The sequence below is a fragment of the Budorcas taxicolor genome, chromosome 7, assembly GCF_023091745.1.
Source record: "Budorcas taxicolor isolate Tak-1 chromosome 7, Takin1.1, whole genome shotgun sequence".
NCBI classification, from domain to species: domain Eukaryota; kingdom Metazoa; phylum Chordata; class Mammalia; order Artiodactyla; family Bovidae; genus Budorcas; species Budorcas taxicolor.
Genome location: NC_068916.1, coordinates 65,597,746 through 65,620,502, shown reverse-complemented (window position 1 = coordinate 65,620,502; position 22,757 = coordinate 65,597,746). Strand labels below are relative to the sequence as shown.

Here is a 22,757-nt window from a genome sequence, read left to right as displayed (position 1 = left end):
TTCTCATACCTTCTCTTTAAGAAACTTAAGGCCCAAAAGGGACAAGAAGGGTCCCTGGGCTAGTGGCCCAGCTGGGATCAAAACCCAGGTATCCAGATCTCTGGTTCAATTTTCCTTCTAAGACAATCAGGGTGGGAAAGATGAGAGACATCCACTCACATCCACTCGGAAGTCTTCGAGACGTCGGAATTTGCCGAGGTATTCTTGAAGTTTGGGGTCAATGTCCAAATTTTTGGCTTTGGAATATTTCAAGAAGGCCCAGAACTTTTCTAGCCCATATAGCTGACCTGCAGGGAAATAGAGAGGTAGAAAGAAGCTTGGCCGCTGAGAAGTTAAGAATAGAGAGGCTCAGGAGAAGGGGATGTGATGTGATACAGACAAGCCCAGGGGCCAAGAAGACAGATAGGTGACCAGGGCTCACAGAGTCCCAACTCCGACTCTTACCTGCTTCGTAGTCCTTCACGGTTTCCTCCTGAAAGTCCTTAAATATGTCCAGCCGGAACTTCTTTTCCAGGCCATAACTGTAGTATCGAAAAAGGCACTCCAAACCATATCTGCAGGAGAACACAAGTCAGTGAAATCAGGACAGTTTCTCTGTCTGTAAATAGGAAATGCATCTGGATGACAGATCTATGAAACCATTTAAAATACATGGATTACTGAGAAAATGCTAAGTGTTCTCTGGGAAGGCTGGCATTTAATGCTAGTCTAAATGAGTCCAGCATTAAACGTTCGCCAAGGGTCAGCAAACTTGGGCCAAATGAACAGCCGCCTTCTGCCTACACCCATCTGCCTATGAAGTTATCACTGGTTACTTTCTGCTGCTAGAGCAGACAGGAGTTGTAACGAGACTTTATGTTCCACAAACCTAAGCTATTTGTTGTCTGTCCCCTAAGCAAATTTTGTCAATCACCAGCGTAAGCTCTCTGCAAAGCCATTTGACCATGGCGATTAGATCATTTATTCACTCACCGGACTCAGAAATTTCAATTCTAGCAACATATACAGGGAAATGACCCAAAACGTAGATTTAGATTTTATAGATGTACCAAAATTGTTCATAGCAGCATTCTTTTGAAAAACTTAAGTCTTAGAAGAGTGATTAAGAAAAATCATGATAACTGTACAACAGAATAATACAATCTATTTAAAATTATAATTTAAGTATCTATTTAAAATTATAATTTAAGTATACACTGATGGATACTTAAGGAGATGGTAACAATACGTCATAAAGTAGAAAAAAAATGTTTCAAAGTGTTATAGGTAGACAAACACTTTGTAAACAAGTAAGTAAATTTTAAATCTACACATGCACACAAGTCTGGAAGAGCACAGACTATGATGTTAAATACACTGACATGGGTTATCTCTGGGAGGTAGGATTTTCAAATGATCTTATCTCTATTTTCTAAACTTTCAGCCAAAAGCATAAAACTTTTGTAAGATGGCAAAAAGGTTAAGTATTTTAACAACATGGAGAAATGCTCATGCTTATAAATGATGAAGAACGTATTAAAAAAAGCATTCCTTTATGACCTGAATTCATAAATATGGCAGAACATTAACACTGGTTGTCTCTGGACTGAAGGATGTTTTCCCCCAGCTTCTTTAAACATTTGTCCTTTTCTAATTGTTCACAGAGAAAAGATTTTACTTGGGAAAAGTGTCCCTCTAGTTTGTTTTTTTTTTTTAATAGCAAAATATTAAAAGTAACTGAAGTATCTATTAATAGGAGACTAAATTATGGTACATCTATACAGTAAGACCACATAAGCCATAAAAAAAAAAACAACAAAGTTATTTATATATGGATATGGAATGATCTCTAAAATACAGCATTAATTAAAAAAGCAAGGTGCAAAATATTACCCAATAGAGGCCATCTTTTATATAAACAAAAGAAGTGTGTGGGGGAAGACTACACAGGTCTGTCCTTGCTTACATAAGCCAAGTATTTTTAGAGAGAACTCACGAGATTCTAACAATACTGGCTGCCTGTGGGGAAAGGAACTAGATGGCCAAAAAACTAGGATGAGGAAGACTTCTCGCTATATATAACCTTACGACTTCTTTCAATTTTGAATATATTACTTATTCAAAAGTACTAATTTTTTAAAATAAAGTACACAAAATATATACACAATGGATTTCCTATCACCGTTCTGGAAGCAGATCCAACAAAGATACCCTCTCACCATCTCTCAAGCACCAGTCAGAGTCTTCACCCCAATCTGACTCACCTGTAGCCTTCTTTGGCATCCTCCAGAGCCAACTGCTTGAATTCCTCATACATCTTTTTGTTGAAGTGATCTCGGAGGAAGAAGGACCAGAAGCGGAAGAGAGTGTTCATCTCCTGAGACTGGCCAATGCCCAAGCGTTTTCGCTCTGATTGGGGAGGAAAGATATGATTTAGAGCCAGGCTGCCTGTGCTGTGGGGGACAAATGATCCTGTGGCTCAAAGACATCAGTCCTTTCTCCTCCCAGTTCCTTTGCTCATCACTGTTAAGTCTCCGGGGAAGTATTCACTGAGGACTAACTACTCTGCAGCAGGCCCTGCTGCTGGGCACGGGGCCTGAGCACCCCCAGAAGTAGGTGGCATCTGCCTCTGAAGCGGACATCCTGGTCTACCTCTCCACCTCAAGTATCACTGCTCTCAGTGTAGTTAGAGCCAGGAAAAGCACAAATAAGCAATCCATGCACTCAACAAATTATATTCATCATATCATTGTTACCGATTATTTTAGGAGTCCTACAATATTAACTAAAAATCGTACGTGCGAGGGCAGTTCAAGAGGGAGGAGACACATATATACTTATGGCTGATTCATGTTGATGTATGGCAGAAACCAACACAATATTGTAAAGCACTTATCTTCCAATTAAATATTAAAAAATATATATACACACACACATACAACACCAAAGAACAAACAGATAAAATTTTAAAAATCTGGTATCATTTAAAAATTAAGAACCTTTGTATTTCAAAGGACATGATCAACAAACAAGGTGGAAAGGCAATCCACAGGATGGGAAAAATATCTGCAAATAATATTATCTGATAAGGGACTTATATTTAGAATAAAAACTAATTACAACTTAATAACAAAGACAAATAATTGTTAAAAAACAGAAAAAGGATATGAATGGACATTTCTCCAAAGAAGATATACAAATGCCCATTAAGCATATGAAAAAATGCTCAACATTAGCTATCAAAACCATATCAAATAAAATCAAAACCATTACAGAATATCATTACACACCCACCAGGATGGCTATACTCAAAAGGAAGACGATAATAAGTGTCAGGAGGATATGGAGCAATCAGAACCCTCATACACTGCTGTGAGTAATATAAAATGATGCCGCTACTTAGGAAAACAGTCTTGCAGCAATTCCTCAAAAGGTTACACAAAACTACCCTATTATATGACCCGGGAATTACACGGTTCCACTCAAGATAAATGAAAACCTATGTCCACACAAAAACATGTACAGTAATGTTCAAAGTAGCATTACTCATGAAAAGACAAAGCAGAAATTCTGTCCACCAACTGATGAATGGATAAACAAAGTGGAATGTTGTTTGATAATAAAAAGGCATTAAGTACTGATACATGGTACAACATAAATGAACCTTGAAATTATACACTAAAGGAAAGAAGCCAGTCATGAGTCCATGTTTATGAAGTTAAATCCATAGAGAGAGCAGATTGGTGGTTGTGTAGGTCTGGGAAGAGTTGGGGAGGTGGAGGGAGGGGGAATGACTAGTAAGGGGCACAGGGCTTACTTCTAAGGTAACGAAAATGTTCTAAAATGGATTCTGGTGATGGATGCACAACTCAAATATATTAAAAGCCAGTGAGTTTGTACACTTCAAACAGGTGAATCATATAGTGCGTGAACTGTATTTACACTAAAGCTGTTATTACACACACATACAACATCAAGAGGGAAGTAAGGTGAACGAATCAAGCATTGAGCAGCCATGTTTTGTTGAATAAAAGGAGGCTGAGTGACCAGTAACTCTAAGTGAGCATGGCTATGAGCATCTTTAGAGACAACCTAAGAAAAACCTACAGTTAAAAGGTTATCTCCTTTTGTGATAAAAGGAAACATGTGAGTGTCTAGAGAGGTTCTCTCCTTACATTCTCATCTAGAGTAGGAGTTAGCCATCTTTTTTTCTCTAAGGGGCTAGAGAGTAAATACTTTAGGCTTTGCAGGTCACATACGGTCTCTGTCATAAAGTCTCACCCTCCCCACCCCTACTTAAAAATGTTGAAACAAAAACTGTTCTTAGCTCTAGGGCAGTACAAAGACAGGTTGCTGGCTGGATTTGGTCCACAGGTCATCATCTTTCTGGAGAATATATGCTGTCTCATGCATATCTGTTTGTAACATCGATGGTTTCATCAGAAACAGGAAAGAAAACTCCTGGATTTTTTTTTAAGATCAATAGAGAAAAATCAAGGAACAGGAATATTCTAAGCACCAGATCCTCTTTGCCTCCTATATTCTAAAACTAACTTCAGTCCTTCCTGCTATAATGTTATGTCACTTCTTGCTCTGAGGCTAGAGAGAACAGTCACCTGCTCCACCAGCCCTTACTCTGGATCTCAGTAGTGGCCCAGGAAGCTCCACCCTCTCCCTCTGTGCTTCTTACCATTAAGGCAGCGCCTACGATACTTGTGGTAGACGTGTTGTGTGAAGCCGTTTTCCTTGAGCAGCTCGTGGGAAGGATGTTGGAACTTGGGCAGCGACTGAGGGGTACAGCCATAGCTGCCAACTGCAGGCGTGCCTTCTGAGGGGCTGGAGCTGCAGAGACCATGAAACAGAGTGTCACCAGGTTCCCTAGAGCAGCCAACCATCAGACAGCAGGGCTCCCTCTGGTTCCTTCCAGCCTTCAACATCCAGCCTCTCAGTGTAACAGATAGGCCCAGCTACTGTACTAGGCCCTTCATTAACTATATGCATGGATCTCACTTATTATATCCATGGGTCTCACTTACTCAACTAACCTTTGGATGTTTTTTTAACAGTGAGGACATTGGGGCTCACAGAGACTGGGAGTCTTGCCCTGTCACAGAGCTAATATTTAACATCTCAGATCTGTACAATGCCCAAACCTGAGCTTTTAGCTATTTATTTATCCCATGTTAACATTTAACTTTCCTTAACAAGCTGGAATGGGTTAACCCATCCATATTTTTTGTAAAACCACCATCTATCTTTGCAGGGAATAAATAAGAGTGCATAGGTCAATGGCTCCCAAACCTGCTCTGGAATTCAGAACACTGGGGTCATTTTCCTGAGAATAAATAAAAAGGAATCCAGGCCCTACCCCCAGAAGCTGTATCCAGCAGACACAGCTGTACTTTTATTCAACTCCTGAGCTATCCAGAGGGAGGCAGCAAATATGCATGTCTGAATCAACTGAGCAAACCTCCCATGAGAATGCCATGCAGCCACCGTACTTCAGAAAGCAGCCTTCCTCTTCCCAGGATCTGGATTAAGCTCTCTAGACTACTCCTGGTTTTTTGGATTTGGATGAGGGCCCCAGAGGTCTTGGTCTCATCACTGTCACGGCTCTGCTGCCCTCCCTGCAGTCAGCCTGACCCCCTTTCCCACGGCCCACACCTGATGGAAGCAGTCCGGGGCCTATGCTCGCGGGAATCCATCACCCAGCCCACGTGACTCTCCAAAGGTGGGTTCGAGCTGTGTCTTGTCTTCCTTTTCCGAGGCGTCTGCAAAGGTCAGTGTGGGATTTGTTAATATACAGTCATACTCATATGACTCTGAGGAGCATCAAGTATTTGTAAGATTACGATACCCTCCCAAAGTCTGAGTTATCTCACAATTTACAAAGCGTTTTCATATCTAGTCTCACGTGCTGTCCACAGCTGTAAGGAGGAGCTGGCACACCTACTTGACAGGTGACAAAATTGAGGCTTGTGGGTGATGTGATCTGCTCAAGGACCTGTCAGTTCTCCTTAGATCTTATCATGGCTGCTTGGGCCACCACTCCCAGACCCCATTCCACACTGCAGATGGAGCCACTCAATCCCAGTGGGCACACTAGCCTAATACGGAGCAGGGAGGGGTAGGGCGGGGGGGATGCGGTACTTTCTTAGCTCAAGACAAGGGAAGAAGCGGAGCCCTGGAAGGCCATCAAGTGAGCCCAAGACTTAGCGGCTTAGCATCAACACCTCACCTTAGCATCCAGGGTTCGACCTTCCTTCACCACTGGATAAAACCGTGACGTCTGGCTTGAATCTTTGAGCTGCGGTGTCCGGGGTGTGCGGGGGGTCCTGGCATTGCGGTAGTTTGGCGACTCTGGGACAGTGGTTGGTAGAGAGCGGGCGATAGCAGAAGGCTCGGGAGCACCAAACAGCTTGTTGGCCAGGGCATCAGTGGGAACTGCAGAAGCAAGAGTGGTGACAGTGAGCAGAGGTAGGCCGGTGCCCGCCTATCCCCAGAAGCCCCGCCAGACAGCTCCAGACTCTCCCACTCGGGCCAGGGTGGCAGGGGTCATCTCTCACCTTGCTGGAAGCGAGGGGGTCCAGGAGGAACCTCCTGGTTGGGATCCACAGGGGGCTCAGGGGTTAGTGTGTCAAACTGCTCCCGACTGATCATATTGACTTTCTTGAAGTTCTCGACTTCTTGCTACAGAGGACACAAGATGGGTGGGGAAAAGAGGCTGGTCAGAGGACTGCCCTAGCCTGTTTTAGGAATCAAGACAGACAGGAAGTTGAAAAGGGCAGTTGCCACGTCCACATATGTGGAATTCTGGTCCCTGGGCTCTCAGCTGCTCATCACCATGCCTCAACCCCAGGTGCCCAGGGGTTGAGTGTGCTCACCCAGCAGGGCTGAAGACTTGCCCAGCCCTCCCTGCAGCAGCACTGAGGTCAGAAATCCAGCCCTCCCTGCAGAAGCACTGAGGTCAGAACTCCAGCCCCCCAGGAACCTGCTATAGCCTCCCCTTCCCAACTCTCTTCCTGCAATTCTCTCATTTCAAAACACATTACAACTACCACTCACTATAGAGGCTCACCAGAAGCCGACTGACCACCATACACATCCACTCTGTACACTCTATAAAATGCCTACACCACCAGTTTTGACTGTTTCTAAGCAGCAGTGAGTTTTTAAAAGACCTATCTTTTCTCCATATTCCACACTCAAAAGCAAGTTCCTTAAAAGGCCTTTAAACTTTAATACATGCCTAAATATTTAAGAACAGAAATGAAAATCCAATCTTATTCTTCACAAAAGTGTCTAGCCAACCTCTGAAATTAAACACGGATGATCAAGAAGCAGGATAATCACCTCTCACATGGGCAGTTTACAGTGTTTATACATCTCTTCTCATTCTTAATGCCCCCCTCAAGCACTGTCAATCATCACCCCCTTTTATTAGATGAGGGTGCTGAGGTTCTGTGCCCAAGGTCATGCGCTTGGTCAGCTTTCCCCTGCCTCACGTCACAGGCACCCTAGGCCCCCACCACCACTATGCCCAAGGCTCACCTTGATCTGGGAATACTCGGGTTCGAACTTCTCAGTCCACAGGTCCTGCTCATAGTAGAAGAGCCCATCATTAATGACCTTGGCCAGCTCAGCACTCATCTTGGCACGCGAGGTGTGGTTGCCAGTACGGTCGCCCCCTGGGTGCCGGCGCATGTAAGGTGGTGTCTGAGTGACAATGAGGATTTTGTTGACATCCCGGTCATCAATCTCATAGTCAGAGTCCTCATCAGACCAGGCGGTGAAGGTATTCTTTCGTCCATCCATCTGCTCCATTTCCTCATCAAACAGGAAATCCAGTTCCTCTTGCTCATCTTGATCCTTGGACATCAGCTGCTGAGAGGGTAGATGCTGAGGCAGAGTGGTCGAGTGAACAAACCTGGGTTCCTCCGACTTCTAAAATGGGGGGAGACCAACGAGAGAGAAAATCACCAGAAGTCCTTAGGCCAGGCTGACACCGTCCCCGGAGAGAAGCCCTGACCCCTGAACATGGGACTGTCACATCTGCAGCCCCTGATAACGACACCGAGTCACAGCTGTCAGCACTGGAGTCAGTCACGAAAAAAGGATGTCCCATAGGACTCTGGGTTTCTCCACTCACAGTTCACATCAGTCCTTCACAAACACTGAGATGACAAGCTCCCTGTATGTACAGACTGCACTCTCATTTACCTAAATACATGCCCCTCCATAGCACCTGGCCTCAGAGCGGGCACATGAAGAAGTTCAACAGGCTGCTTCATCCTTTTCCCCATCCCCAACTCCGCCCAGTAAGCTGGAAGCTTCACCAGCCAAGAACCACAGCTGCCTTGCCTTCCACTGCACCCTCAGAACTTAGACTGGGACCGAACAACAGCCCATGCTCAACTATTTGCTGAATGGATAAGAACCACTGGTATCAGGCCCTGCGACCAGGTCCTTGAACTTATGGAGCTCACAGTTCAGCGGGAGAAAAAGTCAACCAACCAACCAACTGCAATGTGATGGTAAAGACTATAAATAGGCCTCGTGGGAGTACTTAGGGAGGGGCACTTAAGCAACTGGGGGCGGGGCTGGGGACACTCAGGGAAGGCTTCTGTGAAGAAGTGATTATGAAAGGACCTGTTTAGGTAAGCCAGATGAAGGCAGGGACAAAGACTGTAAGAGGCAAAACAGACAAAAAACCAAAAACATGGCATGTCCCCAAGGCAAGAGAAAAAACAAGACTCCTTTCAGCCAGAACAATTTCAGAGTGTTGATAAGCTGAATTATCTGAAAGTTTTTGGAGGTAAAACATCTGTTTACCTCACAGAACATCTTTAAACATTAATTCCCTGTCGTGCCAAAAAAAAAAGCTTTCTCTATAAATCTTAAACTATTCTCTTCTGCAAAGGTCAGGGTAGGCTAGGTAGAAGTGGAGGGCTCTAACTCTGGACTGGAAGCTAGGTGTTTTTGGAAAGGCCTTTCCAAAGCCTCCGCAGTCTTAAAGACTGAACTGAACCTTGTCAGGTCCTTGTCGCTTACTACCTTCTCCTCATGATTCTAGCCTACCTGGTACTTCTTGAATAATCACAACAGACAGGGTCGGGGGTGCGGGGGCAGGAAGGAGATGAGGGAGTCGATCACAGTGGTACAATGGAAAAAGGGGCACAGAATTCCATACAAGGTCATCTGTCAGGTCTCCTCTCAAGGCCTAGACCAAGGCATCCAAAGACGGGATGGCAGTGGGCAGGTGAATGGAGAAGCTTGCTCCTCAAGTCTTAGTTTCAGATTGAAATACTTCTCTAACAGAAGACTATGTGTGAGCTGCTCATATATCGGTCTACTATTTTTAGAGCAATCTAACCCCTCCTTCCTTTCAACCTAAGAGAAACTGAGGCCTTCTGATATTAAAGAAGTTTCCCAAGGTCACCAGCCAGCAATGGCAGAAGACCTGTGTTCCAGTCTAGACTCTCACTCTCCAGGCCATGGGTCTGCTCCTCCTTCCTTCCCTTTTCAAAGGATTTGATGGAGTTATAGATGAGACAGTGAGGACAAATTCAGGGGGACGGCGCTAAATAATGCAGCCACAAGGACTTAGATGAGGCAAAAAGAACGGCCAAGTGGCTTCCCTGGTGGCCCAGTGGCTAAGACTGTGTTTCCGTTGCAGGGGGCCCAAGTCTGATCCCTGGTCAGGGAACTAACAGCCCACATGCCATACAGATTGGCCACATAAGCCCCCAAACAAATCCAAAAAATCAAACAAAAAAACCCACCCAAGTATTAAGAAACACTTAACTTTCAATGAGACTGCTACCAGAGGCTGCATGATCTCCTCCTGTGAAAAATGCCACTCAGGAACTACAGAACTAGGGCTGTCCTGAGGGGTGATCCACTGGAAATGGAAACAGGCCATATCAGCCTTCCTGTACTCACTGGTCACCTGCGGCTTACATCATAACCCTGAACTACCTGACCTGACTTCTATCCCCTTAGAACACAGAGCTCTATGCCTATGTGATACCCGTTCCGCACTCTCCAGCCCAAGCCCCTAGAATCCAGGACAGGGGACAGGCCTCACCCACCTTGGGTCGTGCTGGAGAGGGCCGAGGCCTTTTCTTCACTTCAATCCAGGTCTCAGAATCCAGGTCAGGGAGGCTGGCGGACAGGCCCTTGGGCAGCGTCTTTAGGTTGCTGACCTCCTCTGTTTTGGTTGGCACTGGGGTGACCGCACGGGGAGAGCCAGGTGCTGACTCTGAAGGGTAGAAAGGGGAGGTCCTCATCCCTCCAGCCCTCCTCTTGATGCCAGCCCCAAGCAGGACTGCTGGCCAGAAGACAAGGGCAACAGGGAGGCATCCACATGCCAGCAGGGTACCTACCTGTCTCTTTCTGGTAGTGCTGGCGGGGCACAAACTCTGGGCAGTTGAGAAGCTGGGAGAAATCGGTCTGGGAATAATCCACTATTGGGGGACCAGGAAGAGGCCATTTCTCAGGTTCCTCCCTCCTGCGTACTTTTTCCTCAACAATCTCTACCACTTTGCTGTCCTTTAGGGCCTACAGGGGAGAAGGAGGGAGAAGATGCAGAGGGAAGATGCAGACAGACTGAGAGCTTGGAAGCTGGGGCATGACTGAGCCCCATGAGCTCAGCGCAAGTCCAGAGTTGGCAGAGTATGAGAAAACTGGCCCCATCTTCCACAACCAGCAGATGAGTGAGATGTTCAAACTTGTAAGAGGTACCAACATGCAAATCACACTTGTCCTTTGACCCCGCCATTCTACTTCCAGGAATCAATCCGGGAAATACTTGTACCAACACGTGACAACATGTATAAGATATGGACAAAAGGCCATTCACAGCAACACTGCCTGTAAAAGGAAAAACTGGGAACTACCTAAACTTGCCAGTACATAGGCAATTCAAACCAATTATGGCACAGCCATTCAACCCAGCACCACTCAGGCTTAAAAATCAGCTTCAAATGTGTTGAGGTGGTTAACAGTCTCAAAAAACAGGTCTAGGTCAATGAGTTTAAGACCCCACTGGGGTTGGAACTCTTAAGTAAAAACATGCAAATGCACACAGATTTTTCCAGGGTTCACAGGGAAAGGGCTGCAGGCGTCTACCTCGGGGGAAGGGGGTGAAGTAATGGAGAGCAGGGAAGAATTTCCTTTTTAAAATCTTTTAAATGGAAAAGAAAAACATTTCAACACGTGACAACATACTCTGTCGGTGAGGCTCGGGAAAGAGGCATTCTCATACACTGCTGGTGAGATTGCAGAAAGCACACACACTAGAAAGGGAATCAGGTAACAGCTAGCAAAATTATACACACATTGCCCTTCAGTTCAACGATCCCACTCCTACACAAAAGACACACTGGCTAAGCCATGAAAAGATATATATATATATACACACACACAACTGTAAATAAGAACGAGGAGTATCTTTCTGTTACCACCACTACTACTACTAAGTGGTCAGCTCCCAGATACATTAAGTGAAAGCAAAAAATGGTGAAGAAATACATGTGCTATGTTACCATTCATCTAAGAAAGGGTGAGTATATAATACACAGAAAGGCATTTACTTATTTTTTTTAATGGAAGGATTCAAAAAAGTTTGTTTATAGTAAAAGAGAAAAAAGCGTTAAGAAACTCTTTTAAGTTGGACTTTCAACATACCATTTGCCTTTGGAACCACAGAAATATTTTATGTAAAACAAGTAAGAAATTAGGGGTAAGAAAGCATTCCCAAAAATGTGAGAGCAAAGCAAAACTAATATGTACACAACCACACAAAAATTATTTCAACTTCAGAAAATAGTCACTGACCGTATAAATGGGGAAAAAAATTTAGGAGTAGGAGAGGTACTGTAGGCATAATGTGTACAGCAAAACAAATGAATAGTTACTCTGATGTTGTTTGGAATCAGCATTTTTGCCATGGGAGAAAGTAATAGTGACAAACATAAAAGATCCTTGGGTTAAGTAAAGACACTGGAGAAATATTAACAGAAAATATCTGCGTAATCTCATGATGTATTTAAAAAAAAAGAAAAGACGACGACCAAGCGTAGCAATAAACACCCTACAACTCAGGCTGTGATATCTAAATATTAGAACTACCATTTCCCCAAAATAAAGGACCTAGAGTGTCCTAAAGAAAAAAAAAAAGGCCATTCCAGATCTGAGGCAACAAAAGTACAAGATGAGCCAGGGTCCCACTGGCAATGATTTGATTAAGCATAATAACTACAATAAATGAAACAAAATGCTTGAATCTACTAGTCTGTAATGATACAAAAACAAACAAAAACCAAACTGAAACCTTACCAGTTACCTTTGAAGGTTATTAGGGATCAGCTCATAATTCTGAGAACTGGTTAACAAAGGAAAAGATCAAGCACTTAACTGCCCTTCCTGTACAAACTACAAGCTTCTTGGTAACCAAACAGCTGATAAGGCAAAGTACCTCCTTAAAGAGTTATTCCAGCAAACAAATACAGACACAGACAGAACATAAACATTTTATAGTTTCTAATGAATTAACAGGTAATTTACAGCTTATATGACAAAAAAGAGAACCAGATGAAGCATTCATTAAGTGCCACCTGAGAGAATATATCAATATCACTATCTATAAAGTATTCTCGACAAGGAGAAAGAAAAAAACCTGAATCTGATCAGGCCTCTCAATCACTAATTTACAAAAAATCTGGAGTACGAAACATGTAAAATAGTACTACTGTGTCCTATGGAAAATTCTACAAACTGTATAATCTAGCATTCCAACAAAAAACTGCAAGGGAAGAGAGAGAGAGGAGGAGATATCATAAGACAATGTATTGATCTTATCTGGATCCTGATTCACAAACTACTAAAAGAAAACTTCTGAAACGGGAGTGAATTGGCAACTGAACAAATATTTCGTGCTATTAAAAAATTCTTAGTATTTTTATATGTAATAATGATACAGTGAGTACTTTTCTCTAACAGGAGGATTCCCTGGTGGCTCAGAGGATAAAGCATCTGCCTGCAATGCAGGAGACCCAGGTTCGATCCCTGGGTTGGGAAGATCCCCTGGAGAAGGAAATGGCAACCCACTCCAGTATTCTTGCCTGGAGAATCCCATGGACAGAGGAGCCTGGCGGGCTACAGTCCACAGGGTCACAAAGAGTCGGACACGACTGAGTGACTTCACTTTCTTCACTTTCACTTATCTTTTAGAGATAGATTAACTGAAACATGGATAAAATGTCAGATTACTGGAGATTTTCTTCAAAGTAATCTGGGAAAGGAAACAGATGAGGAGACAGTTGGAATAAGACTGGCCATGAATTGACAGCTGCTGAGCATGGGTAATGGGCTCATTACACCACTGTGTTGACTTTTGTAAAATTTCCATGTCTGCTGTCTTCCATGATAAAGAGGTGCGGGGGGAGGAAGGTGAGATAGAGAAGGGAAGGGAACGAGGAGAGGGAGGGAGAGAGGCTGGCCAAGCCTTAAAACCTTAGCACAAGTAATGTGATGAGGACTCTTCTGGGGTTCTTCGGCTTGACCCAACTCCAGCTCCTTAAGTAAGGATCTTTCTTTCCCCTCCACCCCAGCCCCAGGGAGGGAGACATACCGCAAAGATGAGTGAAATGTCAGTGGTAAGGGCCTGCACTCGGTGGAAGGACGCAATAAGTGTCATGGGAAGGAAGCCGTCAGCATCCATTTTTCGCCGCAGGAAGAAGTCTCGCTCTAAATTGTCCACGCTGAAGTAGTATTCACTGGGTGGAGGGGAGAAGTGTGATTGCTCCATCATGTGTGAACGTGCCTTCTTTGTTCTGTACATTCCAGGAACCTCACACAGCCTCTGACCAACCCTGTCCCTCTGTATTTACAATCTTAAAGGCTGGAAAGAGATGATGTTATCCTCTCATGGCTCCCTAACCTTGGGTCAAACTCTCTCTGTCCTTCAGCCTCTGGGTACACCTGACAAGCTCCTCATCCTTTAAAACCCAGTCCCAATACTGTTGGTCACCTTCTCCTCTGCTCCTAAAGAGCTTATCAGACTCTACTGCAATCATCTCTTCTCTTGTATGGCTCCCCCCACTGGACTGAGACAGTCCACTAGAGGTTAGGAGTTAAGGTTTTGCAAGTCAGACAGAAACAGACTGAAATCTGTGCCTTGTCACTTATTAGTTGGGCAAGTTACTGGGCCTGTTTGCTTATCAATAAAAAGGGGATAAAACCCAGCTCATAAAAATTAAATAGGTAACTCCATAACTAGGTAAGAGAATGCCTATAAAGCTGAGCACTGGCCTCATCAATGAGGGCGCCATGAGTGTCTATTAGCATTCTGACAATGCTGCCATTACAAATAGAGGCCCAAAGGGAACAAAATCTAGACATTTTCTTTCCTTTTAAAAACATTAACTGATTCATTTTTAAAACAGAAGTACAGTTCTCTCAAGTTATCTTTTTCATCTCCAGCCAGAGGCAGCAACCACTGTGATCCCCAGAAGGGCCTGTACAGCCCTACTCCGTCCTCAGGCACCCCCCAACCCCACCCACGTCTCCAGAAGGAAGACGCCTGTCCACTCACATCTGGCGTTTGATGTAGTCTTTAAGCAACTCCTGGTCCACGCTGTAAATCTCAGTGCTGCTGACATTGTCAAAATAGTAGGTGATGTTGTTCATGTACTTGGGGGTGCGAGGCCCCTCCACACCATCAAACTTTCGGTAGCCGAACTGGTAGTCAAAATGGGCTATGGGAGGAACGAGCATCATGAGGGAGAGGAGATCCCCGCCTGCCGCCCCCGCTGAACTCCCTCAGACATCCCGGAGCCCAAAGGGGCCTCACGTACTTCGAGTGCCACCCCGTCCGCGTCCCCGTCCGCGACCACGCCCCCGTCCACGGCCACGGAAGGAAGCCCGCGCCCCACCAGCCCCATCACTCTTCACACTCGATGTCTCATCCTGGTCATGCCAGGTAGGCTCCGATTTGGTCTCTGGTTGCCAGGCTGGAGTGGGGGGGGCCACGGGCACGTAGGTGACAGGCTCAGACCCTACGGGGAGAGGGGGCATCAGGTCAGGCCTGAGGGTGACCCCCAGGCCCAGGCCCTCCATAGTGGGAGCGCATACCTTTGATCTCCCCGCGGCTGGTGGGGGTGTGTCGTGGCTCTGGAGGACGAGTAGGGCGTGAGATCAGTTTCTCTCTGGGCACTTCAGGCTTCATGTCTATTTGCAACGGAACCCACTTGTGTTTGTTCCCTGGAGGATAGCGTGGGCACGAGAAAGGCTTGAAGGAGAGGCCCCTCCCGCCCACCTCTACCCCCAATCCTCTGTCCCTGGAAGGGCTTTTACTGCCCCTGTTCACCTCGGGCAAATGCCTTTCCCTCACTGGACCTCATTTTCATCCCTGAAATAAGAAAGCGGTGGACTTCAGTGTGATGGACACTCTTGGTTGACTCCCAACACTGATTTCTCCAGAGCATGCCATTTACAGCCAGACACATGGCAGCCTGGAATCAAGACCGCACCTCCAGGCTCCCCTAGACACATGCCGAGGAGAGCTGAATGCAAGCACTCAATTCTAGGGTGCGTCCCTAAAAAGCAAGGAGCTATTCCCCCCTTTCCCCATCCTAAGTAGAGTGAGTCACCTGAGATGAGAAGAGCCAACACACAGCAAGACAAAGGAATCAAAGAGCTGCCATTATAGGCCTGGCCTACTTCTACCAAGCTCTCAAGTCAAAGAAACAACCTTCCATATTGGTTAAACCACTGTTCCTCCAGATACATATGACAGCAGCCAAACCTGTATCCTAGCCATTTCAGCCAGAGCAATGGGATCTCCTGTATTTAACTGAAATCTAACACAAGGCAGCAATACATCAACAGACACCAAGAACACACTGAGGGAGGGACCCCCTGTCTTCTGCACAGCTTGAGCCTCAGTGCTGAGGACAGGGCTTTCCAGATGCTGGTTACAGCAAAAGAACTGATGGACAGATAGTTGGAAGGAAGCTTGCTGACCTAGCAGCCTACACCCATCAGACTCTCAAGCACTTCTGGGGGCTCCTGAAATTGCTCCAGCAGCCCTTGAGTTCTCACATTTCCTGATTCTGCCTGCTACCTTCTCCCAAGTCCTGCTCCAAGTCACTCACCTTTCTTCTTCTGTCCCCCTCGCTGGCAGTCCTCGTCCCCATTCTTCTCCTCCCCCGATTCATCGGATTTGGTTTTTGGGCTCTCCTTACTATCGCTCCCCTCTCCTTTCTCCTGTTCCTTCATGTCCTTTTTGGGTGGTAGCTTGCGGGCAGGCTGAGACTTGTGGGCCTGTGGCTGCAGCAGGAAGCAGAGGAACAGGGAGGTGACGTGCATCTGCAAGCCACTCAGGATGGGAAGAAGGGAGCTCCCTGTCACCGGAGCACGTGATGCAGGTTGGGGTGGATGTATCCTATAGCCCTGTTTTCACGCCTGACATGCCTTTGCAGGGAACAGTGGTCAAACAGGCGAGAGGCAGAAGACAACCCACCTCTTCAGGTCCCTTAAGTCTAAATGAGAGAGACAACCCCTCAACACGGGCTGTGGCCTGCAAAGGCCAGCTGTTTACTCCCTACAACAGGACCATGTGGTTTAAATCATCTGTGGGATGGAGGAGACACTGGCCTCTGGTCTGTCCACACCAATCCTGTCTGTGAACAAAGCCCACTGGCCCAAGCCGATGAGAGACCTTGCCATCAGCCCAGAAAAAAAGATGGTGGGGAGGAAAGGACTGACCAGGGGTCCACCTTCTGCTGGGGCTTAGGAAAGCTATGTAAGCTTCTCCATAACCTGCGGTCTGGAGGTGGGTACTTGCCCTAATGACCATTCTGCTGCACTCACAGGCAATCCAAGTGGAGTACACAGGTTTTAGAACATGACACACTGACTTTCAATTCCCACCTGGCCATCAAGGACTAGTGATTAACCTCCCCTCCCGGCCTCATCTGTAAAATGGGAATTACCGAAGGGCCTATCTAGGAATCATTGAGGATTAGGTGAAATAATGGATAAACGGGACTTGGCAGTCTCTGTCACACAGCAAGGACTCAAAGGATGATTCTTAACTATTTCAACGTTGCCCACATTTTCCAACCACTCCTTTTAAAAAACAGAAAATTAACACCCGAGACTCTGAAAGCTTGAGGCCAAATGTGAACATGCGGACGGAGTTCAAACCTGCCCAACCCTCCCCACAGACTCACCTGCACACTCTTATGGGCTATCTCTCCAGGTGTTGGCCAGTTGATTGCATCTCCAAAGTCACCAACCTGCAAGGCACATTCTGTGAGGGTTCCAGGGTAACCCTGCCTCCACCATTCAGGCCCTCATCCAAAATATAGCTCCACCAAGAGATCATAAACCAAAACCAGTCTGTCCACGAGAACCATCCACAACAAAGACCCAGAAAAAGTGCCTCTGCTATTCAGAAATCCCCTGCAGCCCAGAAGCACTCACTACAACAGAAAAGAGGCTACCACCTCCATCCAGGAAGCCCACCCCCACCCCTGGGTTGCCAACTCATATTTCTTACCTTGCCACCTTTACGCTGTTTAGGAACTGCTGCCCTCACCACCTTGGCCGGGGCAGAATGTTCTGTGGCAGCAAGAAAGGAGAGGTGGTTATACAGCACCCCTCAGAGAGGGCCCCGACCAGCTCCTCACCCTCATCACTGCCCCACACCACCAAGCAACCTGTAGGTTCCCAGACAGAAGACGTGGTGGACAGAAGAGGGACACATGCTCAAACTCCGCTTTCTGAAGAAAGCATGGAAAGTGAGATCGTGGAAGAGCAGGCAGCCCAAACCCCAGAATTCAACACTGGTCTCTCACAGCTCTTACCCTCTTGTGTAAGGGGGACTGAGGCCTGGAGACTCTATGTCCATGGCGGGATCTGCTCTGTAATTCAGGGCTCCTGCATCACAGCAGATCCCATAAAGGAATCTGAAAGACTCTCTCTGGCTCAAACATTCTAGAAGCCTTCGTGTGAGTAGACTTAGGAAGACAAGACAAAAACCCTAAGTGGGCAACCAAGAAGTCCAAGCCCTCTTCTAAGGCATGTGCAGCTCTGTCCTCAGTGATCTGCAGCCACCGACGGAAGACGTGCCTGCCTTCCAAGTTTCCAGAGGAAAAGCAAGACCATCACCCGCCCACATTTGACTCAATGGTTCCACCTTTAGGAATTTATCCTAATGATACAAATTAAACAAGTGTTTAGGCTTATGTGCAAAGATGTTGAAAGAGCTATTCATAATTTCAAAAAAACTGACAATAATTTATAACAGTAGGGAACTGGCTAAATAAAAGTTGAGTAACTTCCAGAGTGTTCTTAAATGATAATGATCTGTACTGATATGAAAACATAAACACACTAAATGAAAAAAAATTGTAATCCTATTTTTGTAAAATAAATTGAAAAGGTATACATACAAATACACATAGTAGGAACTCTGGAAGACATATAACCAAATATTACCAGGACTTAAGTAGTATGTTTGGGCTTCCCTAGTGGCTGAGACGGTAAAGCATCTGTCTGGAATGCAGGAGACCTGGGTTCGATCCCTGGGTTGGGAAGATCCCCTGGAGAATGAAATGGCAGCCCACTCCAGTATTCTTGCTTGGAAAATCCCATGGACTGTGGAGCCTGGTAGGTTACTGTCCATGGGGTTGCAAAGAGTTGGACACAACTGAGCGACTTCACTTTCACTTAAGTAGTATGTTTACAGTGATTTAATTTTGTTTGGGATTCTCCAGTAGTTTCAACCAGGGCAGAAAAGAGCTTCCTATTTTTATTACTTTTAATTTTTATTTTTTGGCTATACCCAGCATCACGCAGGGTCACAGCTCCCTGAGCAGGAACCGCACCTGCAGCCCCTGCAATAGAAGTGCAGAGTCTTAACCACTGGCAAGCCAGGAAAATCCAGGGGCTTTTTAAAAGGGGGAAAAAAAAATTTTTTTATAAGGAAGTGGCTCTAATAACTCTGGTCCTTTCTACACTTACACTTGTTTTTCCAAGTTGGTTCTGAAAACCAGGAGTTTCTGAACCCTTCCTTCCCAGAGACCCACAGGATAAGACACAACCCGGGACTCTGCTCACCCATCCCTTTGCCTCCACTGTTGGCCAGCCATGCCAGGACAAGAGCTGCCCCCAGTCCCCGAGCAGAGAAATTTGTCCAGCTGGTCTCAAAAGGAATGTTCCAATTCTTTATCAGATGCATGTTCCCTTAATGAGAAGGGAGTCCTTGCCTGATTCCTAATTGTGAGGCCACTGAATTCTTAGCTTCTACCCCATACTGGAGCCACTGCCTCAAGACATTCCACATGGCAAAGGAGAGCTGGGGCTCTATAACCCAACCCAACAGCATCCCCTATTCCCAGTGCTGGGCAGTGGAGAACCAGAAAATCTCTTCAGTTCCAAGACGATAGAGCCCGTACGGCACGGGAACTCCTTACTCCACGCTGATTCTCCTGCTAACTCCAGTTTGGCCCAGAGCAGCCTCATACCACACAGCTCCCTACTAGGACCAGCACAGGCAACTGTTAGAAGATCAACCCCCTCGATTACACATGAGCTATGGCAGTAATTACTTCTCCAGGGACCCAGCCTATAGACCCCAAAAACACTCCCTGCATGCTACCAGGACAAGAGCAGGCCAAAAGGCCAGCACCATCAACGTCATTATCATGAAAGTGGAATGGGAAATCAGATTCAGAGGGCAAAGTGCTCTTGAAGACTACCAAAAAGTTTTAAGGCAAAGTTTTGTTGGGTCATTGTCTTATTTCCTTGAACAAAAACTGTTTCAAAATTGGGAAGAATCAGATCCTGTAATTACCCTGCCTAACATCTTGTTCAAGATCACAAATGGTAAAGTTCTGCTATAAATTCAGGCTCTCCTTAATGGGAGTGCCCTGCTTCCACTAAAAGACCCCACTGATTCCCTACTCCTCCACCAATCCCAAGCTGACCAGGGGAATGTGGCTTCTCTGGGCACAGCCAGGAAAACCAGTCAGTCAGCCCTTTGAAAAGTTTGCTGAAAAGGCCCCATTCCTAGTTAGCCTCCCTCTATCCCAAGGACCCTCAGTACCCTGTTCCTGCTCTGCTCTCAGGTAGGGCCTCAGGCTGCCCCTGCTCTAAGGAAGAAAATTCCCCAGAGAGACAGAGAAACACTTTAGGGAGAGAGAACCACCGCTACCTTTAAGCAAAATCCCTAGCTCTGTTAAAATCCCATAGGGCCCAGGGAAACACAGGAAGGCTCGGATGAACTATTGTCAGGCCCTGGGGGTAGGCTGGAAAAAAAAGACTTCAATGACACATCCTTTTCTGGGTCCCGTCCCAACCATCCACCTTCACCAGGCACATGCACGTGTGTACAAACGTGGGGAACACACAGTGCAGCTCCACAATATACAGGGCCTAGCATCTAAAACGGCTCCCAATGAACACCAATCTTTTGTGCAAGAGGCCAGTCCTTATGTCCAGCACCACTGCCAGCCACCACTGACCCAAGCCCAGCTGGGGACGCACTACACTCACCACCTCGCACGTGCCCAAGAAAACAGTTGTAGGACCCGAGAGCAGCAAAAAAGGCCCGTGGTTCTGATTTCTTCCGTTCAGATAGGCAACTGAGGCTCCCGAAGGGTAATAAGGGGCTTCCCTAGGGAAGAGCCGGGATGGGCACTAGAAGCCTCAGCTCCCTCTGTCCAGTGCTCCTTCCAGCTCACCAGAGATTCCATGTGTCCACTGGTGGGAAAATGGGTCAAAAAGCCTTCCTGGTGTGATCTCAGAGCATCGTCCTGCCATTTCCTGGTGAAGAGTCACTGGTGCTGGGGAGAGGTTCCCAGGCAGAGAGAGGTGTGCTGAGGTGGGCCGAGGTGAGCCCAGCACTCAGGCGGAGGAGGATGGCAGGCAGAGGCTCTCTGAGTGTCTCCCTTCTCCATCAAGGCAAGCAGGGGTTAGCCGGGATATGCAAGAGGCGAAAATGGAGTCTGCTAGGAGCCAGTACTGAATGTTGTTCCGAGGGGGTCAAAGGGCTTTCTACAAACACACACTCATTCGTGTATTAAATGAAGCACACCAGAATCTCTCTGTGCAGTCAAGGCGGGGTGGGGGAGGGAACAGGGAGACCAGGAGATTTTTCATGAAGCTCTATCTGATCAGCAAACTCACTATTTTCACTTAAGACTGTGAGTGGTGAAGAGAAGGGGAGCTAAACCAATACCCTCCTCTCCTGGCGCCTGGCTCTTTTCCCACACACTGAGCACCCCTCCCCGGAAGAAAGGGGCTGGCTCCAGGGCAGGTCTCCCCAGGAGAGGGAGGGGGGGGATTTGCCTCAGTCCCCAGGGAGGCTGTGGTATAAACCCCTGCCACACCAGGAAGGAAGAGCAGAGGGAAGGCCTGAAGTTCCTTTCAGCTGAAGAAATTCAGCCACTCCACTTTTTTCTCAGCACAGAAGAGGAAGAGAGCCTGGCCTCAAGGAGTCTCTGTCAGCCTACAAATAGGCCTAAGCCCAAACACACCTGGTATAAACCCAAGTAAAAGCACAAAGTATGGGTGACCCTTGAACTACACAGGGGTTGGGAGCACTCAGCCCCAACAGGCTAGAAAAATCCAACTTAACATCACGCAGTACTGCTTTTACATTGAGAATAACCACATATTAATGGATCCACACAGTTCAAACCTGTATTGTTCAAAGGTCAAGTCCATTTTTTAAAAAGTATTTTTCATTTGTTTACTTTTGGTTGCACTGGATCTTCACTGCTTTGTGTGGTGAGCAGGGACTCCTCTCCAGTTGCGCTGAAGCAGCTTCTCTTGCTGCGGAGCACAGGCTCTAGGGTGTGTGGGCCTCAGTTGTGGCTCTCAGGCCCTAGAGCATGGACTCAATAGTTCTGGTTCACAGGCTCTGTTGCTCTGCCACCTGTGGGATCCTCCTGGATCAGGGATCAAATCCCATCCCCCTGCATTTGGTAGGTGGATTCTTATCCACTGCACAATCAAGGAGGTCCCAACTGTATTTTCTACACCGCTTGCTTCCAGAAAGATCCTAAAGCTGCTGACCCTTTTGGGGAGGGCACAGGGGCAAGCTACCTAGAAGGGCCAGATGTAGGTGCAAGGACTTGGTGAACTAGCAAGAAACTAGGGAAGGTAAGCAGATATGAGTCAAACTCATCAGGTTAGAGAAAAAAGAACTGATAAGAAGGGGACTTCCCTGGAGTCCAGTGACTAAAACTCTGCACTCTTAATCCAGGGTTTGATCCTGGGTTCGATCCCTGGTCAGGGAACTAGATTCCCACTCTCCAAAGAAGACTGAAGACTCTGAGTGCCACAACTAAGATCTGGTACAGCTAAGTAAATAAAGACTGGTAACAGGAAGGGAAAAGCTGGAAATGAAACTGAGGGATGCGTGTGGGTGAAAAGTGAGATGGGGCCGGGCTAGATGGGAGAAGGCCTGAAGGATGGGGCTGGCCAGAGGAACTACTAGATTTCATGCCTTATTGCCAGGAGGACAGGGGAAGGCCAAACATTTATTTTGGGGCTGGCATCATCTCCTGGAGATTAGCGAAGTATCTAAAAAGGCTGAATTTACCCTGAGTGCAAAGAACTTCTGCCTTGGGGAACAAGGTCATTTGTTAGCTGCATTAGTGGCGTTCGTATCCGTCTGCTGACCTATTCCTGTGGCCGTTAGGTCAACTTCTTGATGTGACAACCAGATCCCAGGTGAACTACCCCGGCTCTGTGCTCTCACT

The 22,757-nt window shown here is 46.5% G+C and overlaps 1 protein-coding gene and 1 non-coding gene across 3 annotated transcripts in view; one reads left to right on the top strand and one right to left on the bottom strand.

The window, feature by feature from the left end:
- The window catches only part of LARP1 (La ribonucleoprotein 1, translational regulator), a 61,737-nt gene that overhangs the window by 4,973 nt on the left and 34,007 nt on the right, over nt 1-22,757 (bottom strand). Inside the window, exons 2-18 of one of the 2 annotated variants that reach the window (XM_052644326.1) lie at nt 17,546-17,607; nt 17,217-17,282; nt 16,137-16,311; nt 15,115-15,243; nt 14,838-15,038; nt 14,576-14,738; nt 13,613-13,757; nt 10,365-10,539; nt 10,071-10,240; nt 7,531-7,923; nt 6,546-6,669; nt 6,218-6,423; nt 5,644-5,750; nt 4,670-4,821; nt 2,244-2,388; nt 445-554; nt 160-287 (exon numbers count right to left, since the gene is read on the bottom strand). In XM_052644326.1, coding sequence (XP_052500286.1) covers nt 160-287; nt 445-554; nt 2,244-2,388; nt 4,670-4,821; nt 5,644-5,750; nt 6,218-6,423; nt 6,546-6,669; nt 7,531-7,923; nt 10,071-10,240; nt 10,365-10,539; nt 13,613-13,757; nt 14,576-14,738; nt 14,838-15,038; nt 15,115-15,243; nt 16,137-16,311; nt 17,217-17,282; nt 17,546-17,607 — 2,651 coding nt within the window. The remainder of the gene's footprint in view (nt 1-159; nt 288-444; nt 555-2,243; nt 2,389-4,669; nt 4,822-5,643; nt 5,751-6,217; nt 6,424-6,545; nt 6,670-7,530; nt 7,924-10,070; nt 10,241-10,364; nt 10,540-13,612; nt 13,758-14,575; nt 14,739-14,837; nt 15,039-15,114; nt 15,244-16,136; nt 16,312-17,216; nt 17,283-17,545; nt 17,608-22,757) is intronic. The other variant, XM_052644327.1, reaches the window with a different exon arrangement.
- On the top strand, nt 12,988-13,059 carry TRNAC-GCA (transfer RNA cysteine (anticodon GCA)). Its single transcript has one exon. It is a non-coding gene; the product is annotated as a tRNA-Cys (tRNA).